A 21,344-nucleotide genomic window follows, 5' to 3' on the forward strand; every position below is an offset into this window, starting at 1 on the left:
TAGATATTTTACATGTTTTTTAATAAAAATATTAAAAATCACTCACAAAAATAGTAGAATAAGATAACAATCACAACAACAAAAATTAAAAAACTATATAAGTATGTAATAAATTAAAAAATCAATATAAATAAATTAAAGAGAAACTTAAAACTTAATTAAACCTTCTATATTCAAATATATCTATTACTAAAATCATTTAAATAACACATATTGCACACGCTTTAACTTCTTAATAAATTTGATTAGAAAAAATGCAGAGGGTTGTGAACCTATCGCCTTCTTTTTATTATTTTGTAAGAATTTGAAACAAATTTAGTGTGTGTGTTTTTCGTATGTGGTGACAGATCTACGTACGACTAATTAATTGGTTGAGTGCATCTGTACCAAAGAGTTTGATTCGAGTTTCACACCGCGACGTGTATTTATTGTCAGAAAGCGATCTTTGGAAAGTCAAATTCCAAGAAACAAAGTGTTAAACACTTCTACCAGGTCAAGAGTCTGAGGAACCGAGTTCGTCAGCGTGGACGTGAGTATTATAAGAATTTATCATGTTTTTATGATCTTTAGGACTTTAAGCATTTAATATTAAATCAACATACCAACATGGTAACACGGAGATTAAATAGCCATTACCAAATCACAAATCACCTCAATTCTTGCTCCCAATGTACATTGATATTCACAGTCAACTGGCGTATGAGTTGGTTTATAAGCGAGAAACAAAATATATATAGAGGCATTCCATGGTTGTGGTGTTCTATTCTATCATACCAAAATGTATGATCTTTATGTAATACTTTTGTTTTGTCATCTGACATTGTTGCTTCTCGCAGCCGGAAATGCAAATGGACACTGTCCGGACTCATTTGATTGTGGAAGTTTGGGAACGTTTTCCTTTCCCTTCACCACCTTTGAATACCCCAACTGTGGTGCTTTGGCAATCAAAGGCTGTAATAATCCTAACAAGACAGCACTGAAGCAAGTCCGGTTGACCAATGGAGGAAAACTTTTACAAGTTACTAACATTGTTCGTTGGAGATGGAAGAGTGAAGTTACCATTAAAGATAACGATTTCCGCAATCTTCTTGAAAGTTCTAATTGTAATGCCTTGAGCTATAATATCACCGTCCCTCCATCCTCCCCTTTCGGTTCTTTTTACCTGAAAAACAATATAACCGCCTTCAATTGCAGCCACCAGAAAAACCGCAACATTTCAAAAGATTTCATCAACTATACTCGATGTCCTTCCTTTGATTTTTACTTTGCCCCTTCATCTTCTGATCAGGACTATCTACGCTCTTTAACCTCCTCATGTTCAATGGTTCAACTTCCCGTCAGACAAGATTTCCAGTTCTTCAAAGACCCATTTGGATTTTTAACTCCTCAAATTACCTTTCAATTCCAGTTTTCAAATGACTGTTCGCAGTGTCAGGGAAGAGGGGGCATTTGCCGACTAGACAGCCACGCAAAGTTATATTGCGCCATGAGGTAATACTCATGTCTCACCAAAATTTCTTCATTAATATTTACATACATAACCAGATTTCTACAATTTTCACGCTTTTTTATTTCCGCTAAAAAGCTAGTTAACTCTCTTTTTTTCTCATCAACACGAGTTAAAATTATGTAATTAATTTCTACTTCATCACTTCCCTGTTTACTCTGCTTGACTGTAATATTATAGAAAATTTTGCTTTATCATCTAGTGATCGACATATAACTAGGTTCACTTCACTTCTTTTGTCATCTGATCGGAACAACTGCTCTGCTTTAAATTATGCAGGAAAAGTAGAGTTTCGACTCGGAAGCTTGCATTGATGCTAGGTAACTTACACATCCTGGCATTCTCCTTCCAAATCTAAGTTTTCACTCCGAAATTTACAACAGAACACGTTTTTTCATTCATAAAATGAAAACTTAGGAAGAATCAAATTCTCAACAGCGAAAAAACACGTTTTTAAAAGAGAACTTCTGAAGATTATGGATAGAAACGAAGTGAATCAAATTTAACTTAAGATCTAATAGGGAATTCCCGTCCCCTTACAAAATTTTAGAAAGCCATATTGATTTCATCATCACTGAGTTTCTTTGAATTATTTGGGAAAATTTTAATTAATACCTTAACTTAAAAAATCAAAAGTATTCTTTTTAAAATATATTATTAGGACACGTGAAACATTTTTTTTGTACAATTTTAATTAAAAAACTTAAATACAAAATTTGTCGTAGAAGTTATTTTTCTCCTCTTTGGTTGACATTAAAAAGATTACTTTAATTCGAGTCTCTGTTAGTTGTGAAATTAATTAAAGTCGCAATCTTTGAAGGTATCGGTCTTGGACCATGGGTCATATTTGGGTTGTTCTTCACGTTACGCTACTGCAAACAGAAGTATGCTCAATCGAGAAACACTTATGGTGATTCCTTCCAAAATCCAGACACAGAGATTGACATGATCTTCTTTGGGGTACCCATCTTCTCGTATAAGGAGCTTCAAGAAGCAACCAACAATTTTGACTTCACTAGAAAGCTCGGAGATGGAGGCTTTGGCATTGTTTACCACGGTCAGCATACAATACACTACATACCTCATTTCCACTGCAGAGATACAATCACTTTTCATCTTATTAATTCGCTTAAGCATTTATCTATAAAAAACCAGGGACACTGAGAGATGGAAGGGAAGTTGCAATCAAACATCTGTTTGAGCACAATTACAAGAGAGTGGAACAGTTTATGAATGAAATCGAGATCCTTTCTCGCTTGCGCCACAGAAATCTCGTGTCCCTTTATGGCTGCACTTCACGTCACGCCCAAGAGCTGTTGCTTGTGTATGAGTACATTCCAAATGGCACAGTTGCTAGCCATCTCCACGGTGAATTAGCTAGAGTTGGTTTGCTGACATGGCCTATTCGAATGCAAATTGCCATAGACACTGCTACTGCACTCTCCTATCTCCATTCTTCTAACATCGTTCACCGTGATGTGAAAACCAATAACGTTCTGCTTGACATTAATTTTTCCGTTAAGGTGGCAGATTTTGGGCTTTCAAGATTGTTCCCCAATGATGTAAGTCACGTGTCCACAGCTCCGCAGGGATCTCCGGGGTATCTTGATCCTGAATATTTTCAATGTTACAGGCTCACCGATAAGAGTGATGTGTATAGCTTTGGGGTTGTGCTAATGGAGCTAATATCATCCATGCCAGCAGTTGATGCAGCCAGGGAAAGGGATGAAGTTAACTTAGCAAATTTTTTCACGAAAAGGATTCAAAAAGGAAAGCTTCGTGAGCTTGTAGACCCATCCTTTGGATTTGAGTCAGACCAAGTCGTTAAAAGGATGGTGACTGCAGTGGCAGAATTGGCATTTCGGTGTGTGCAGGGAGACAACGAATTGAGACCTTCTATGGACCAAGTTCTGGAATTCCTCAAGAAAATCCAAAGTGGGAATTATGAGTCTGAGAATCCAGAGAAAGGAGATCATGGTGGTAATGTTATCTCGTCTACCTCAACGGAAGAAATGCAACCACCACCGTCAGTTTCACGGAATTCGGGTCAAATTGAAATTTTAATGAATAATAAGCTTTCTTCGCCAAGGTCCTTCACCGGTAAATGGGAAAGTGAATCTACCACGCCCAATGTCAGTGGTTAACCACTTTTCTTCTAATAGTAACAATAGTTTTTCACGTTTTGGTAAAAATTAAGAATATATTACCGAGCCTTTTTTGTACTATCGATGCTCCTAGTTCCATTACACTAATGATTGATTACGAATTTCAAAGAGACAAGGACTGTGGAAAAAAAAAAGTAAAGAAAAATTCTGTAATCTACGTCACATAATTCGTTATTTATCAGTCAAATCAATGTAAGTATTTGTTAGTACTGCGCGTGACGTTGTACTGTAGTACATTTGTTGTTTGTTTTTGTTGTTCTTAAAAATCGCAAGATCCAGTTGGTGCAACGATTTCGTTTTATTTTATTGAAAAGAAAAAAAGGCAGATTGGGAAAATGGTAGGGCCTACTTGCGATTCCATTTCCATGGTCTTGGCATGAGTCATAGTGCTTTTTAGTCCAAAGTATCAAAGGAAGAATTAAAGAGAAGTAATGAATGTGTGTGGAAGAAAAGATGCAACCGTTCCCAAAATAGATCCCATGCTTGTTAGGAGCAATCAATCACCTTTGTCCCCTCACAATTATCAATATTCAAATTCAAACTCACTTTAACCCTCTTTTAATACAGCAGAGAACAGAGTGAGGAAGCGTGGAGAAATAACTCAATACATGGCTGCATTGCACAAGTTCAAACTCTTCACAACGCCCTGTGGAGTGGGGCAAAACCCAACCCAAAGCCCGAGGACGAGCCCGTTGGTTCAGTTCCGGCGGCCCAAAACATCCCTGCGCACTCTTCTTAGCCTGAACCGGTCACCTCGGCGAGCCGTGGAGAAGGATCCCATGCGGAGACACTCCCTGAAGGACCTCTTTGTGTCCTCGCCACCACGAGAGGAGCAGGTGCACGATCACGAAACTACTCCAATGTTGGTTTCCGTTGCGGTTCCGCATTCTTGGAGTAACGAACCCGGTTCAACGAACTCGCCTTGGACCGGTTTCCGTTGCAGGTCGTTGTTGAAAAGGAAATACTGGCGCCCTCTCCTCCTCACTATTCCCGAATGAGCTGTTCCACATCAAAGTTTTGCTTCTCTATTTAAGTCTCCTTAAATATAATTGCATTTTATCTTGGTTATAATATTCACTATTCTGTGATATTGAAATCATTTACATTGTGATTTGACGTGTATCGGTCTCTTGGATTGAAATGGATGTTAATAAATTTAAATTTTTGGTCTCAATTTAACTTACTGAAGTATTCTTGTGTTGTGAGAAGAGAAGCTGTTGTATTTTTTTGGGGGCTTTACTAGCTTAGTGTTCTTTTTAGCACAGAAGAAACCAATAAGGCAAAGTAGGTTAGAATTGGGTAAAGAGAAGCGTGAGACACGTTATGAGAAGAATGTTGCTTTCTTAAAGCACCATTAATCAATGTCCATATAAGACAAAAGATGGACAGCCATGCTTTCAAGACATCCAAAAACAATGCCTTCTTTTTCTTGCAAAAAACATTTTAATAATTTTTTTACATAATTTTGAAGTATACATTTATATTTATTTGTTGTTGTTTTATGGTTGCTGTAACATAATTTAAATAAATAAAATAATATAAATTTTATATTATTTCATCAAATAATATCCTTTATTTTTTTCTTCATTAATATGTCTATTCTCTATATTATTATTATTTAGAAAAAAATAGTTATAATTTAATCACATATTAGAACAAGTCAATTGGAAGAGATCGAAAGAAAGGAAGAAGTGAATACAAAAATTAAATGCAGTATCTATATAAAAAAAATATTTTAAGTACTAAGTAAAAATCAATTTTTAATAAAAAAAATTATTCTAATTAAGTCTAATTATCACCACTTCTATATATGTGTGTGTAAAATTCAATAATTAAATTTGGATTGAGCTGAATTTGGACAGTTTCTTCCTATTTGAAATATAAAAAAATATATTTTATTTTATTAAATATCGAATACAAAATTTTATAGAAGTACATGTTGAAATTATGGAAGTGCAAAAAGAAACGGTGATAAGATCTGGGCTGTCCATTTCTTGACCCCATTTTACTGGGGATTGCTCCCTCCACCTCTGGATTTATTCCCTCCACTTCCCCAATTTTTTTTCATTTTTATTTTAATTACAAATATAACCTTTTCTTTTACTTTTTTAACCTTTATACTTTTTTATATTTTTACTTATTCACCAAATCCTACTTTTACTCTCTCCTCACAATTCCACCCCCAAATTTAACATTCGTCCCTTTTCTTCTTCACCTCCGTCACACTTCATTATATCTGTGAGACTTGTCCTTCAGAATCTACCTTTGCTCTCAGTCCTGGTGCGGTGCAGTGGAGTGGTACGGTGTTGTGGCTGTGGTTGCTGTTCGTGGTGGTTCGGTGGTGGTGTTTGGCTGGTACGGTGCGTGGTGCAGATCTCGTCTTGTTCGTCTACCAGGTGTTGGTTATTAGCGTTTAGTTTAAATCTTTGATTTACCATTGTGTGAACTACTTTTAAGCTTAAACCTGCAAGGCCCGTTTTCTAAATTAGCTTAAAAGTAGTTCAGTAAAATGGGGTGTTGCTCCCTCCACCTCCCCATTCTCTTCCTCCACCTCCCCCTTCTTTTTTTACCCCTCATTCTATCTTTCTATTCCTAATTTATTTTTCAGTAAAAAAAATTAAAATATTTTTTAACTATACAAACAAAAAAAATCAGCTATAACTCTTATAGAAGATTTACAAAATCAAGAATCTAATAAAATAACATTTTTTTAATTTTCAAAAATTGTAAAATATTTTCAAAAGATTCAGGAATCTATTTCACTAAAGTAAATTTTGGAATACTTAAAATACAAAAACAGAACTGTTAAATCTAGTGTCTGAGAAGGGGAGTTGGCAGCCATGTCCGTCGAACTCAAGCTCTCTCGTTCTAATCGTATCTATCGCCCTTCGGTAAAACCTTTCTCTCTCTCTCTCTTTTCTCTCTCTAAACATTGTTCATGATTTGATTTTGCAGGGAAGCTCTGGAAGGCAAAATCGTTTTTAAAACTCAGTCTTCAATTTACCAATCTTCTTTTATCGTTCAGAAAATGGCGAAAATATTTCAACTTTATGCTAAAAATCACTCCTTTGTTTTAAGCCAAAGGGCGATTCTCATTGGGTAGCTTTGATTTTGAAACATCTTTTGATGCCATGTCGAAAGTTCGTGGAGGATCAGCTGGGGTTGTTGAATCATTCTATGGCGTTATTCAGCTTATCCCAATTGTGTAAGTTTTCAAAATAATTGGTGTTCATTCATGGGGAAATTACCAATTACGATTTTTTTTAGTGCTTTCATATATAATACTCTTGCTGTAACAGGAGGTTATGGTATTAGATGCTGTTGCGTCTTCCTGCACACAGAAAAGCAGCACAGCGAAACCAGCAAACATGCACACAGCATATTTCAAAGTAGAAGGCTAAAATTTTAACACTCTCAGAAAATCATTTTTCCAAAATTTATAATTTAACAGATTTACTGGATTTTTTTTTTAAATATTAGAATTTTAACCCATTTTAAAATTACTTCTTTGAAAATGTTAAGATTTTGGCATTCAAGATTGGACTTTTAGGAATGCAGTTTTTGGAAAAGAGACGAGACAATAAAGGCATTTTTATTATTCCATGTTAATCACAATCTGTCATTTATTTTCTTTTAAATTTGATTTCTATAAATAACTTTCCAAGATGCGTTAAAATTTCAACACATTCAAAAAGTATATTTTTTAGAATGTCAAAATTTGAACACTCCCAAAACATTTCTCAAAATAAGTTAAACTTTTAATACTTTAAAAAAACATTGTTTTCTTCTTCACTCTTTACAGCATTTTTTTTTCTTAATCTGCGTGCTTGCACACAGGTTGCCAGATGGAACTGGAACAACATCGCCATTACTTATTTAGCTGTAACACAAATTAATAAACAAATGAAAAGGGTAAAGTAGCTTTTCTAAATAAAAATTGTATATATATTTTCTTTCAACTCAAACCTTATCACTTTAGTTTCATTTTAATTTTCTTCAACCAAACATCCTTTTTTTTACTTAATTTTTTTCACCTATGAATTTTGCTTCTGCCTATATTTTTCTCTCTCACTGCCAAACAAAGGTGGGATCGGTTTTCTGATCTGTACTGTTCAATGGATATATGCTATTTAAAAGGGTAGGACCAAGGAGTGCCAAGCAGTGGTTGTGTTCCCTGTACATTTACCAAACTGGACTCTAACTATGGGCCCATGAAAGGCCCATCTTTCTAAAGGCTTATCCATTACAGTTTTCTTTGTTAAAGCACAAACATTGAAATATGGACAGGACAAAAAAGTACCAACTTTGATAAAAAAAAAAAAAAAAAGAAGACGAAGAAGAAAAGAAAAAAACAAAACAAAAGCATGAGCAGTGATCCAAGACTTCTTGGTCTAGGAATCCAGACTAAGATCTCAGGGTGTTGTGTTTAACGTTGCCAAGGATCAATAGTATATTCAACTTGGACAACGTGTTCTTCGAATTCTACAACACTTTGTTTCTTCACAATTATTCCAACACGCTCTTGTCTCGCTTTTAACTTTATCCAGCAGCTTTTATTTTCACTAATATTGAGAAAACATAATTTAAAATCTAGTGTTCACTGAAATAAGGAATTTAGATTCAATGTCTGATATATAATATTGTGAATGGAATTGTCAAAATACATAATTTGAAATGACTAATAATATGAATGCGAACAGAAATAAAAGTTATCCTGGAAAGCAGTCTGCATGTGGTGAGTATATATATATTAGTACAAGTTTTCCATGGAAACATAATGGACAGCGATGTTTAGGATAATAAAGAAATTATAGGGTTGAATTGATGTGCTTAATAAATATTTCACACTGTTGCATGATGCTACAACACAAAGCGATGAGTTTTCCAAGTTGGCAATTTGTTGTTTTATGATAACCATACAATCTGAAAGTCACTTTCAGAAAGTTGCACAGAACTATACTGAATGATACAGCTTTTCTCCCCAACTACTACTTTTAATCCAAATTCTTATATATATTATCCATGGGCCAAGAAACGCATCTTAAATGCATCTTTCATTGTCATCCCCAACTGCTTGCATCACTCTAATGCTCATACCAAAGACTCAACTCAACCGTATCCTTAAACGCTCTGAAAGACGACCATATGCAGCTACATGTAGGAGTGGATTCACTTCTTTTGCCCACATTCTTAATTCTCCAACACTTGTTTTTATAGTATAAATCTGACAACCTTAACAGTTTAACACCAAGTGAAAATGTATTGCTGTAAAAAAAGGAAGTTGAGATGCATTAAATATTGTATAAATATGGTTTAATAAACAATTTAAGATATTCAAGTGATAATTCCTTTTGAAGTGTTTATGCAAGTGGATGGTTGTCTTGAGTGCAATGACAGGTATAATCATATTAATTTCTTTTAAAGGTTTGGCAGTTCTGCCTGTGATAAGTACTGATGGCCTACTACTTGGGTTAATGTGTCACCCTTGTAACAATATACTTCTGTTTACACATTATGCACGACAGAACTTGGATGAATATGAAAGGAAAAATCATATTAATTTGAAAGCTTCACACAGAAAATAAACAAGTAAAGCAATATCAGTAATTGGAACTAATATTATTATGTCTCCACTAGTTTAATTACTATTGAAGTGGGGAATATTTTTGATACGATAAAAACTAATGAGAAAAAGACAAGGTAGAGTTGGTTTATTTTTGCCAACAACATTGTAATTTGGTTCTTCCTATTTCAGATCTAATAGCTATAGGGGTGTTGATAGAGATACTAATTAAGGGTATTGGTAGTTGTGAAATTTGATTAAAGTTAATCTGACTTATTGAGCATTGGATTCCTATTTAGACGTTAGATGAATAGGTTTTAGCTGCATATTAGTAATATAATTGGGGGATGGAACAATGATTACTCATGCAATCACGTGCTGCCTCATCTTTATTATTGGCCTGAAGTACATGACATTTTCTCAAATTGTAAATTAGTATGTTATATATAGGTAGTAATCTCTTAATACAGTTAGGTTTTAGGCTTCATGCATGGATAGTTTCATTCAACAAAGCTCCATTTATTTTAACAAGACAATTTGGCCTCTAAATAATAAATATTTGTTATTTCAGTAGGCCAGTCGACTTTTAATCTTCTCAATATTTTATTACCAAACAACCTTTTTTTGCTTCTTCAGCCAATCTCATCTTTGAAAGGCATTTATCCAACCTTAGATGTATTTTTACCCTCTCGAATTATTATCAAATTAATTAAGTTCTAATCTTTTTATACACGTTAACACTTATCACTGAACATGTATTTTATGTTTTCACAGTTGGCTTAGATTTTAGTCACTTGTTTGTTGTTCAAATAGGCCATGCAGTATTATTTTTGTTTTTGTTATATTATCATTTCACCAATTTCAAAATTGCAGTTGTTTTTATCTAAATACATATTTATAAAAAAAATTAACTATTATATTTATAAATTGAAATGCCTTTATATAATATAACAGTTTTATAAAATTTAACGTTTTAATATATATTAATAAGCTTATGACGAGAAACACATTACAAACGTCATTTTAATTCTATAAAATAATTACATTTTTTAATAAATATAAGTTATTTAAAAAATTATTATTTTGAAACGAAAAGAACATTATTTCTTAATGATTTCAAAGATATTTTGTATTGTTATTAGTAAAATATATATTAATTTTTTACATATGAGATACAAAATTGATTAAAAGATGCAAAATTGATTTTGTAGAGATTGAAGAACTAATTCTTAAAATACATCTTTCATTTATCGGATTATGTAATCCACATGTTAGTTATATAGTGGTGTGTGATTATGTCACACACATTATTGCTGGAATATATACCACTACTTTAAAATATTTATGTGTATAATATTAGGATATATTTATGATACATACGAGGAATTAGTGTAACAATTAAATCAAAAATGAAAAATTTAATTCAGTTATTTGAATCAATACTGACGATACTCATACCAATATATATACAATCATTCTATATTTATATAACAAATATATTGTTCTTATGCTATAAATAGTAATAATTCATGTTAATTTATATTTTATGATTAGTGATGATTTTAAAGATTATTTTAGAAAAATAATATAATTGTTAACAAATTTAAAAATAATAACTAAATTAATTACTATTTTTAATTTAGAATTAGTAGTATATAAGGACACAAAATTAGTTAATGAGGAGGAATTTGATTTATAATTTGAAGAAGTGATCTTGCATTTGTATTATTAGAAACTATGAAGATTTTTATGGTGGCTCTTTTGTTTGGTCTTGTTTGTCAAGGTGAGATTTTTTTTTTTTAATGTTAATGAAAGAGATATAAGTTTATTTTATAGATAAATGTTGATAAGTTGTGTTATGTATGATGATTTTAGGTTATAGCCAGTGCTCTTTGAGTGATATCCATGTAAACCAATTTGGAACAGGACGAACAGTGAATGGAAAACCACAATGGATTGTGTCTATCATAAATTGGTGTGCATGTCCTCAAACAAATGTGCAATTAGATTGCAAAGGGTTTCAAACTGTTGAAGCAATTGAGCCTTCACTTTTACAAGTTTCAGGTGATGTTTGTCTTCTTAATGCAGGTCAATCAGTTTGGAAAGCTGCTATACAATTCAACTATGCTTCGGATACTCCATTCTCGCTAAATCCCATTTTCTCAAATGTTGCTTGTTAACTCTACAACCAAATCATTTTTCTTTAATAAATCATAACGTCTTTAATAAATGATAACGTTGTGGATCTGATCAATTAATATTATTAAACTGTAACAATATTAATATTACTAAAATAGTAACTACTAAAATAGAAAATTTATAGTTGACCAATGAAGTCTTTTCAAAGAGTTATTAAGTTCCTTTAACGTATTTCCTTAAAATGTGTTCATTTATAGAGATGAATTTGAGAGAGAAAGAGTAAATGAATTTCAGATTAAATTGAGTATTATTTTCTTTAAGAAATTTGAAAGTGAGTAAGAGTGAATTTAGAAATAAAATTTGTGAAAATTAGGATGGAATTTGATGAATATGACAAATAAAATAATGTTTAAATTGATAGAAAATAAAATTACCAAAATAAGATAAAATTAATATAAATGATATTTTTTAATAATATATTTATTGACAAAAAATATTCTAAAGAGGAAAAAAATCAAAATTATTTTTTTTAAATAAAATAATTAAAATAATATATTTTTTAGGATTATTATTATTATTATTATTATTATTATTATTATTTATTATTATTATTTTATTAATCATTAATAACAATGACTATTATGTAATTTTCTTTTCCATCCCTCAAATCCTCTTATCTTAGCAATGATTGCTTTTAATCTTTATACCTCAAATCTTTACCAACAAATTCATGAAAATTAAACAAAGTGAACAAAATGAATCCATCTTTTTTCTTCCGTTTCCTTCTTTATCAACCATGCATTCCCCCAAAATGAACACATCTTTATATAAAAATTGGATTAAGTTGGGTTTCACTTTTTTTGTTATTATCTTTTTTTCTTATAATGTAATACCTTTCAATTATCTTGTAAATAATCTAATATCTTTAAAGATATATTTGATTGTTAAAAAGATATAAAAATATTTGAGAAGTTTTTTACTATATTCAAATAAATTTGACAAATATTATAATTTAATATTTATTGATATGGTTAAATAAGTTAATTGTTTAAAAATGTCACATAAAATATTTAAAGATATATTTTTTTCAATTATTTTTTATCATAAATATTTATCAATTAAAAAAAATTCTTTTTGTAGAAAATGTAAAAAAAAAATCGTAATGTCCAATATTTGTTGTCACGTTTTTTCTTATTAACTTAGCTAAAATTTTATGTTTTTTCATATCTTTCTTGTTTTCTTGGTGTAAAACTTGACTTCATTACTTGTGGTTTTGATTATTTGTTATTTTTAGATTTATCTTTAAAGCGTAATGAAATTTGAATCAATTTATTTCAACATTATCATAAACTCAACTTAATTACAATTACATTAACACATCTCAAAATATTAAAAAAACATTTATACAACTAAATTTATTTTTAATAATGTTTTTTTATCTATACTCAATAAACTTAATCATAACAAATCTTAATTAAAATACTCTTTTTAAAATAGAAAAGTAATTAAGAATTTAGTATTAAATACTAAATGAGAGACTTATCAATAAGCTCAACTTATTGCTCATTCTATATGAGTATTAACATTTTATAATAAAATATTAATTTTATGTTGTTGAATTTTTTTTATAATTTGTAGATTATTACTTACTTCGGGAAGTATTTACTACAGTATTATATTCAATTTTTATATATATTGAATTATTTAATGTTAATGAATATTAGTTGTTAACCTATCTAGTATTTCATATAACCTGGTTGTTGTCTTATTTAAAATATTTTGAACCCCTAACATTTTCTCCAAAGTAATATCTGATTTTTTTTTATCAGCTCCAAAAAGCATGTAATGTTAAAAATAATATTAAATTCAGTGATAAAAGATTATTGAAGAAGTGTAATATACACTAGAAGTTTATTATGATGGAAGAAAAACAAGTTGATAAAAAGGATTTGCATGTACAAGTAGACTTAACAAGAATGTGCTTCCAGCAGGGATATAGTTTTTTATTTATTAAAAGTTCATATAAGAATCATGTGCTGCTAAATCGAGAATAAGAATATAATTACAAATTAACTTTGGAAATTTGTAATAAAGGCCTAAAATAATACATAAACATTTCCAAAGTAGGGATCGGACTGGACTATATTAAGTATATATTCAACCCATTCAAAGTATACTGAATTTAATTTCTTGAATATTAATAAGTATAAAGTTTCTTTGCGGATGAACCAATGAAACAATCTTTATTATTGATGTCTTGATAAATAGTAATTTTTAAGAACGTAAGATTACACATTTGGTACGTATGAATATTTTAAAACAAATAATCCAAAATGTTGTGATAATTTGTTAATTGAAAACTAGAAATTTGGTTTATAACAATGTGTAGAATTTAGATATAGATACATGTTCTTATATATAATTGTATTTGAAAAAAAATACTTATACCTAATTTTCGTTAAGTATATTCATATATATTAAATTAATGTATCGTATTTATATCTTCTCTATAAATTGACAAAGCACTATTAGTCTTCATTTGAGAAAAACATGAGCTCACTAAAATTTATTATATTTAATGTTTAAGCGAAGAGAGATGATAATCTTTTGCAAGAGCCCTAATATTTTTCCTTTTTCCTTGTTATTATTATTATTTGTGTTTATAGATAAATACTTCAACATTTATTTAATCAAATCAGAACTATAATCATACAAAAAATTAAAAAAATTAAAACATATTAATACCATGAGATAAACTTGAACAATTATCAATATTAATATCTATATATTTAAAAGACAAGTAATACTATATATTAAATAGATAAAGTCATCTGAAAAAATATTAGTATTAAAAACATGTTTGTATTATGGAGATATATTTCTATATTTGAGAAGGCAAAGAAAAGAGAACTTTGCAAAATACCATCAACACCCTCTCACTTATTAAGTTCATGTCCCATTTTTTTAATCTGAAAAATACATATCTCAGTGCAACTTTAAAATCCAACCGTGCTTTCTAGATGCAACACCTAAAATCACTATTTCTCACCCCTTAATTTAAATATAACATGCATTGCCTTAATCGCTTGATTAATTTATTAAAATTAAACATATTATATATTAAATTACCAACTCTAGTTAGAAAATTACATATAAATATTTAATTAAAATAGTTTAAAAACTTAAAAAGTATCTTGATAATAGATATAAAATAATAATTACGAGCATGTGGATGTACTTGGATCCAGCATGTTCGAGTAATAAATATTTGTATATATTACATATTTTGAAAATTAATTTCCTATTTATTATTATAATAATTTTATTTAATAAAATCGTCTGTAATACATTATATAGTAGTCTCAATATAAAGGAACAATCTATATAGTTAACTAAAAGTCAGATAAAAAGTTATTTATAATAATTTTAAAGTTTAATAGTCAATTTTGTTCTATCGTTTTAAAAGTGATTTACTTTTAAAATTGTAAGTCAAATTAGTTCATTCCATTAAAAAGAAACAAACAACTTTATAGATATATCTATAAAATAATATCTCTTATGCTAAATCATTAAACCTTTAAGACCATTTGATTCTGTTTAACAAAAGAAACTAATTTGACTTAAAATTTTGAAAATAAAAACTCATTTCAAACATTTTTAAAACTAGAGACTAAATTAAAATTCCTCAAAAATAAATTGATTATTAAGCCTAATTTTAACTGGGCATCTATTAATTAAATTAAAAAAAAGGAGTATTGAATTGAGTGAAGAAGAGGGTAGAGATGAGAAAGAAGAGAAAATGTGGTCCAGTGTGAGGTGTGTGCAAGGCAAAGCAATGCAAAGCTGCAGCGCACTTTCTCTCTCAACCAAACAAACAACAAGGCATCGTTGTCGACATCATTGCCATCCCAGAAACAAATGCAAACCCTTACAACACGTGTCCCTTTCCATTCACCAATTCCCATACTCACATTTCTTTATTTATTTCACCTCCCAACCAGTTTTTTTTTTTTTTTTTATGCAAACAATTTTGGGTGGTCCCCACCATCTTCTCTCCAGTTTTTTTTTTTTTTTTTTATCTGTATACTTTCACCAAGGCTGCTTCTTTGTTTCTTTTCTTAATTTAATTTCCCTTATCTTCTAGTTGTTCTTGTCATAATCCAACGAGATAGATAATCAGACTCATTCACTCTTTCCCTTCGTTTGTGACGGAAATTGGTCTCCTGCTTAGGTTGTATGTCCATCTCAATTTCACACTTGCCTGCTACAACATGTTTTTCCAGTTGTCACTACTTCCTCACCGTATTTTACTCGTTTTTTCTTCGAAAGTAGAAAGAAAAAAAGGGGTTAATTTTTTTTTGTGTGTACATTTTTTTCCCTCTGAGGGAAGGAAAGAGAGAAAGAAAGTTTATAGATACCGACATTTATGAAACAGAATGTGGGTGTTTGCAAGCAAGGCTTTATAAGTCAGTAAAGCCACTTTCTTCTTTCCATGAAAAATAGCTTGATCCCGTGCAACCACGCCAGCAGCATCTGCTTTATTGTTATTCTTTTTGGTTCTGGGGTGGAATCTACGTATAAAAGTTGAAATCTTTGTTTCATTTCTTGGTGGTGGAAAATTGTTCTCCGAGCTGACTTAGTTTGGGTTGGTCGCAAGGTTTTTTATGCTTTTTTTTGTTTCTTATTTCTTTAGAGTGAATAACTCTCTCTCTCTCTCTCTCTCTCTCTCTCTCTCTCTCTCTCTCTAAGAATTGGGTGCTTCTATTTGTTTAATGGAAGATCATATATGGGTTTGCATTATTGGGTTTAACAGTTCATACCTAGTCACCAATACGCGTTTCGTATACGTATTGAAATATTTCTTTCTTCTCTTCTAGTTTGCTTGGTGTAGCAGTCTTATCTGATCTGGTTTTGCGCGTGGTGGACATCCAGACATTCACCCTGGTAATTCAGCTACTTTGTCGTCTATTTTTTAAGGTTGGAAATTGTTCTATGTTTTGGGTACTTCGAACCCAGCAACAAGTTTTCCCTGTTTTATTTTTTTGAAAAAAAAAGTAATTCAAGCTCGTGGTTCATAAAGCTCAGTACAGGTCAAGATTTAATAAACAGCCTGCGATTTCAACTGCAGGTCGAGACTTTTTGGAGTCCGCCACAACAATTGTGGTTGCGGTTTCCTGCGATTGTGATTGCTACTGTGGTTGCTTTTGTCTGCAATTTCCCGTAATCGTACTTTAAAACCTTGGTAGATGTCAAAACTGGGTCATACTTGCATGATGCATCGTGAAAAGTTGCTTTTGCACTTTGGATTTACATGCTTTATTTGGTTGTTTTTGGGGATGAGTAGGTAATTGTTGATCTTTGTGATGAATGTAGATCAGGCTGGGATAAAGTTTATATTGCCAAGAAGTGTTTACTCGTAGGGGGGGTGTTTTATGCTTGGAGGTCTAATATGCTTGCGAGAGTGAGGGCCTTTTGATTTCGAGTAATTGGTCGAGAGAAAAAGGGGAAGCCGAAGGTTCTTTGGTGGGGCAAGATATGGCCTCTGGTGAAGGGAGGCGGCGTCATCATGATCTTGTGCCTCTTGCCGCATTGCTCAAGAGGGAGATGAAGAGTGAGAAGATGGAGAAGCCTACTGTGAGGTTTGGACATGCAGCTCAGTCCAAGAAAGGGGAGGATTACTTTCTTATCAAGACAGATTGTCAGCGAGTGCCCGGGAACCCTTCATCATCCTTTTCTGTATTTGCGGTATTTTTCAACTTTTCTGCTTCTGATTACATTTTGCTCTGCTTGTTCTAATTGAATTTTAGCTTTACTTTTTAGTCTTGGGCTGTGGCAACAGTCCTTTCGGACTAAAATGAGTGTCCTTTTGGACGGAAGCACATCATCCTATGAGATGGTCACTCATTTCTTCTGGTTCACAGATCTTTGATGGGCATAATGGAAATGCTGCTGCTATTTTTACTAGGGAGAATTTGTTAAATCACGTGTTGAGTGCTCTTCCTCGTGGACTTGGGCGAGATGAGTGGTTGCATGCTTTACCAAGGGCATTGGTTGCGGGTTTCGTTAAGACCGACAAGGAGTTTCAGAGCCGAGGTGTGGACTTTAGCTTTTATTCTTGCACTTTTGGTGGTAGTATAGTTATTCATTCATATTGGGAGTGTTGAAATATGGAACAAGGGAATCGGGAATGTAGTTCTCCTTTTTACTGATTATCTGAGCCCTCATTTGGTTTTGTCTAGGAGAAACTTCTGGAACCACAGCCACGTTTGTAATAGTGGATAGGTGGACTGTTACTGTTGCATCTGTTGGAGATTCCCGTTGTGTACTAGATGCCCAGGGTGGTGCTATTTCCTCCTTAACTGTTGATCACAGACTTGAAGAGAATATTGAAGAGTATGTTCTTATCCCTTAAGGCCTAATTAGTTTGGTTTATTATTTTTTTAATGCTTTTTGTTACAAGTTACTCTGTATGCACAGGAGGGAACGTGTAACTGCTAGTGGAGGTGAAGTTGGGAGACTTAGCATAGTTGGTGGTGCAGAGGTGAGCATATTTAGTTGTTGTTATATTTATTTTTTCATCCTAAATGGAAGAAAGGAGAAATCCTCCATATGTCCCATGCCCCTTTTTCAGCATCTAATTTAGGGAGTTTTGAATTTTGCTTATCCTTGTTTTGAAGTATAGTTCTGAACCATTACAGATTGGTCCTCTTCGATGCTGGCCAGGGGGTCTATGCCTTTCTAGGTCAATTGGAGACATGGATGTTGGAGAGTTCATTGTTCCCATACCATATGTCAAACAAGTGAAGGTATGATTTGTTTCTAGATAATTTCATTTTCTTTATGTCAGATATTACAATGCCTATGCAGCCAGTGAGGTCTTTGTTCAGGATAAAAGCTTACTCTTTGTGATGGATTATAGCTATCAAAGGCTGGTGGGAGGCTTATAATCGCCTCTGATGGCATATGGGATGCTCTATCCTCAGAAATGGCTGCAAAATCTTGTCGAGGTTTGCCTGCGGAACTTGCAGCTATGCAGGTTGTCAAGGTAATATGCACTACTGCTATCCGTAGTTTAACCAAATCAGCATGTCTTCTGGCTTGTGATTGACATTAGCATAGTGTTACAGAGTTGGCATTTCTTCTCACTTATATATACATTTCAACTGTTATTCAGGAAGCACTACGAACGAGAGGATTAAAGGATGATACAACTTGCATAGTAGTTGACATAATCCCACCTGATAATGAATTGCCACCAACACCTCCCCCCCAAAAGCGGAACAAGCTGAGAGATCTTCTTTCCTTCAGGAAGAGATCCCGTGACTCTGCAAGTAAGCTATCAAAAAAGCTTTCAGCTATAAATATAGTGGAGGAACTGTTTGAAGAAGGATCGGCAATGCTTGCTGAAAGGTAATCCATCGTTCTCTTTCGTAGGAAAAATTATTCAATTGACGAAAATGAGAAAATTTCATGAAGGTTACTTGCTTTTTTGTTTTCCATATTTATTATGTCATTAAAAGTAGGGGAGTATTACTGACTGGTAAGTGATATGCTGGGACAGTTTGTGAGATACGTGCTAAGGCATTAAGGATTTTTCTGACAGCCATTTGTTTATTTAATTGATCTTGTTCAGATCAACTTGGATTTTTCTTCATCTAACATTAATGGACTTGTCTCTGCGCGCATTGAGTTTGCTTCCCATCAAAAAGCGCAAACATTAAGGATCTTTAATGTCATGCATTGCCATTTATGAATATCACCCATGGCTATAGACTCTGTTTCAATTCGAGTAGGTTTTGATATAGGGTTACAGTTAGTTGGACATGATTTTGAAGATAAGAACTTATGATGGGAAGGTGTTCAAATTCTGTTGACACACTGTATGTTACTATTTAAAGCAGTATTTTCTTCATAAATATTTATATCTGTCATATTCAAATTCTGTTTTTGACACGGTGTGTTACTATTAGAAACAGTATTTCCCTCATAAATATTTATATCAGCACCCTTCCCGATCAAACGAACTAAAATTTTATCTTTATTTTCAGTTTTACAGTACATTATATAGTTTAATCAGTTTACGATGTGCCGCTAAATGTGTACATTATAGTTCTCTCTTAATTGGTACGATATCCACTTGGGATCTACGTGACCCAATTTCAATGTGTTCTTTAGCTATGAGTTTGTTCTTGGTGGAAGTATTTTTCTGATTTGCTTATTGAGTTATTAGAAATGCTGAATCACAAATTCTATCTTATTCTTTGAAATACTTTGAAATAAGTTAGTATGCCCTGCTTGCAGATTAGGAAATGATGACAACTTAAACACGGGGCAATCAACATCTGGTATTTTTGTTTGTGCTGTTTGTCAAGTTGATCTTGCTCCAAGTGAGGGCATTTCTGTCCACGCCGGTTCAATTTTCTCCACCAGCTCCAAACCCTGGCAAGGTCCCTTTCTTTGTTCTGATTGCCGTGATAAGAAGGATGCCATGGAAGGAAAACGTCCAAGTGGAGTTAAGGTCTCATAGGCTCAAAATTGGGGTCTTATTCTAGAATTCTTTATGCTACCTTTCACATTTTTTGTATTAACGATTTTTATAGCAAATTAATTGATTGAATCTCACTTGAAGTAGCGACAGATGTATTATATGTAATATCCGCAAATTCATCTAAAATGGGTATTGCATTTTAGTAGTAAACCATGGCTGGGAGAGTGCCTGGAAGGGTTTTTGGGCGGCTGAAGATTCTTCACCTCTGATTCATCGTTAGATTTGGAAGGTTAAAATCGGTGCCTGGTAAATTCTTTTGTATAGTAGTTAATGTACCCACAAAAGTGGTTGTCATCTTCGTCTTCTATGAAAGCATTGCGTGCTTTGTACAAATTTCCATCACCTTTCCAACCCTTGGGGATTGAAACGCTTTCAAAAATTAATCCATCCAAATTCACGTCAGCAATTTTTTATTTAGTGGCGGAAATAATACTTTTTTACAGCATCTGGCACAAAACACACGATCACTTCAATTTAAAGTTCGTACGAACAGCTTCCATGGTCGAAGACAAATAACAAAGTCATAATGTATCCAGAAAAACCATTTCCAGGCTAGAATTAGTTCATTCAAAATGCTTGTGGACCAATGAGCACAGTATCTTTTTGGCCCACTATGTTTCGGTAGCATTATTTCGGTACTGGTTTAGGTATACTTTTTGAAAACCAAGTCAGAAAAGAATTAAAAAACTACCAAAAAATGGTCGAAGATAAAAATGTTAAAAAGTGACAGCGGAAGAGAATAAACCTGAATAAAAGTTTAATCGTTTTTGTTAAGAAGTTATTGCACATGGCGGATGCTTTGGTACTCACCAGAAAAGAGGTCTATGGAAGGAAAAAAAGAAGTACGTGATGAGAGTTTTCTGAAAAGAAGTTACGAAAGCGCACCATTGTTGTATATTTGCTTCAGAGATTAGAAATGAAGCACGTTGCTTCAACAAATTGAACGGAAAACGTTGTGGGTCACATTCTTCATTGTTGGAGTAATAAAGATGATCCCATAACCGAAAACATGTTTGTCATCTACCTCATTTTTCTCCAAGTCAACTTCTGAATCAAATACACATTTTAGAAGGGTTCATGCATGACAAGACAGCGTAACTTCAATCTGTCTAAGATCAAGAACACTTATACTGCGTCAATAGAGAATCCTGTTGTTTAGAAACTTCATTCACAAAAAAGTAGGGAATTTGGGATGCCTCCAGTTCATCTGTTCTGCTTCATTCATGTAATATTGTCTCATCAACGAACGTACAGCAAATTCTCACTAAACTAGAATTTATGCACCCTTTTTTGAATCACAAGTAAAAAACATGCAACGGGCTGCGTATGCGTTAACATTGTTTGCTTCTTTTTTTTTTCTTCTGTATTGTGCGGTGGAAAACTGGTAATTTCTATAAGCACACCCGAATCGATTTTATAATA

The 21,344-nt window shown here is 32.4% G+C and overlaps 3 protein-coding genes across 20 annotated transcripts; all 3 read left to right on the top strand.

The window, feature by feature from the left end:
- Positions 1-254: 254 nt before the first annotated feature.
- On the top strand, positions 255-4,003 carry LOC106770707 (LEAF RUST 10 DISEASE-RESISTANCE LOCUS RECEPTOR-LIKE PROTEIN KINASE-like 1.1). The gene is made up of 6 exons (XM_022784842.1): positions 255-263; positions 406-529; positions 837-1,491; positions 1,787-1,827; positions 2,328-2,564; positions 2,663-4,003. Exons 1-6 carry the CDS (start codon positions 255-257, stop codon positions 3,649-3,651), a joined length of 2,055 nt encoding a protein of 684 aa, XP_022640563.1. The 3' UTR covers positions 3,652-4,003.
- A 105-nt stretch (positions 4,004-4,108) lies between these two features.
- Positions 4,109-4,892, top strand: LOC106771674. The gene has a single exon (XM_014657675.2). It carries the CDS (start codon positions 4,281-4,283, stop codon positions 4,668-4,670), a length of 390 nt encoding a protein of 129 aa, XP_014513161.1. The 5' UTR covers positions 4,109-4,280; the 3' UTR covers positions 4,671-4,892.
- A 10,580-nt stretch (positions 4,893-15,472) lies between these two features.
- On the top strand, positions 15,473-20,324 carry LOC106772295 (probable protein phosphatase 2C 15). Of its 18 annotated transcripts, none has more exons than XM_014658601.2 (11): positions 15,473-15,605; positions 16,252-16,318; positions 16,503-16,616; positions 16,748-17,119; positions 17,296-17,467; positions 17,614-17,767; positions 17,852-17,915; positions 18,073-18,180; positions 18,294-18,419; positions 18,549-18,784; positions 19,676-20,324. In XM_014658601.2, the coding sequence occupies exons 4-11, from the start codon at positions 16,910-16,912 to the stop codon at positions 19,899-19,901; spliced, it is 1,296 nt and encodes a 431-aa protein (XP_014514087.1). In that variant the 5' UTR covers positions 15,473-15,605; positions 16,252-16,318; positions 16,503-16,616; positions 16,748-16,909; the 3' UTR covers positions 19,902-20,324. The 18 variants fall into 18 exon arrangements, with proteins under 18 accessions (XP_014514087.1, XP_014514092.1, XP_022641464.1 ...); XM_014658612.2 differs by lacking the exon at positions 15,473-15,605 and adding an exon at positions 15,634-16,031 and having other exon boundaries at positions 17,340-17,467; XM_014658600.2 differs by lacking the exon at positions 15,473-15,605 and adding an exon at positions 15,636-16,031.
- The last annotated feature ends 1,020 nt before the right edge of the window (positions 20,325-21,344 follow it).

This window comes from Vigna radiata, chromosome 8 (genome assembly GCF_000741045.1).
Source record: "Vigna radiata var. radiata cultivar VC1973A chromosome 8, Vradiata_ver6, whole genome shotgun sequence".
NCBI classification, from domain to species: domain Eukaryota; kingdom Viridiplantae; phylum Streptophyta; class Magnoliopsida; order Fabales; family Fabaceae; genus Vigna; species Vigna radiata.

Excerpts from the sequence above, each read along its gene's own strand:
- LOC106770707 (XM_022784842.1), top strand. Across the intron at positions 1,492-1,786 it reads AAGTTATATTGCGCCATGAG|GAAAAGTAGAGTTTCGACTC; the intron begins GTAATACTCATG and ends TAAATTATGCAG. Across the intron at positions 2,565-2,662 it reads CTTTGGCATTGTTTACCACG|GGACACTGAGAGATGGAAGG; the intron begins GTCAGCATACAA and ends ATAAAAAACCAG.
- LOC106771674 (XM_014657675.2), top strand. The coding sequence starts at position 4,281 with ATGGCTGCATTGCACAAGTTCAAACTCTTCACAACGCCCTGTGGAGTG.
- LOC106772295 (XM_014658601.2), top strand. The coding sequence starts at position 16,910 with ATGGCCTCTGGTGAAGGGAGGCGGCGTCATCATGATCTTGTGCCTCTT. Across the intron at positions 18,181-18,293 it reads CATATGTCAAACAAGTGAAG|CTATCAAAGGCTGGTGGGAG; the intron begins GTATGATTTGTT and ends GATGGATTATAG. Across the intron at positions 18,420-18,548 it reads CAGCTATGCAGGTTGTCAAG|GAAGCACTACGAACGAGAGG; the intron begins GTAATATGCACT and ends ACTGTTATTCAG.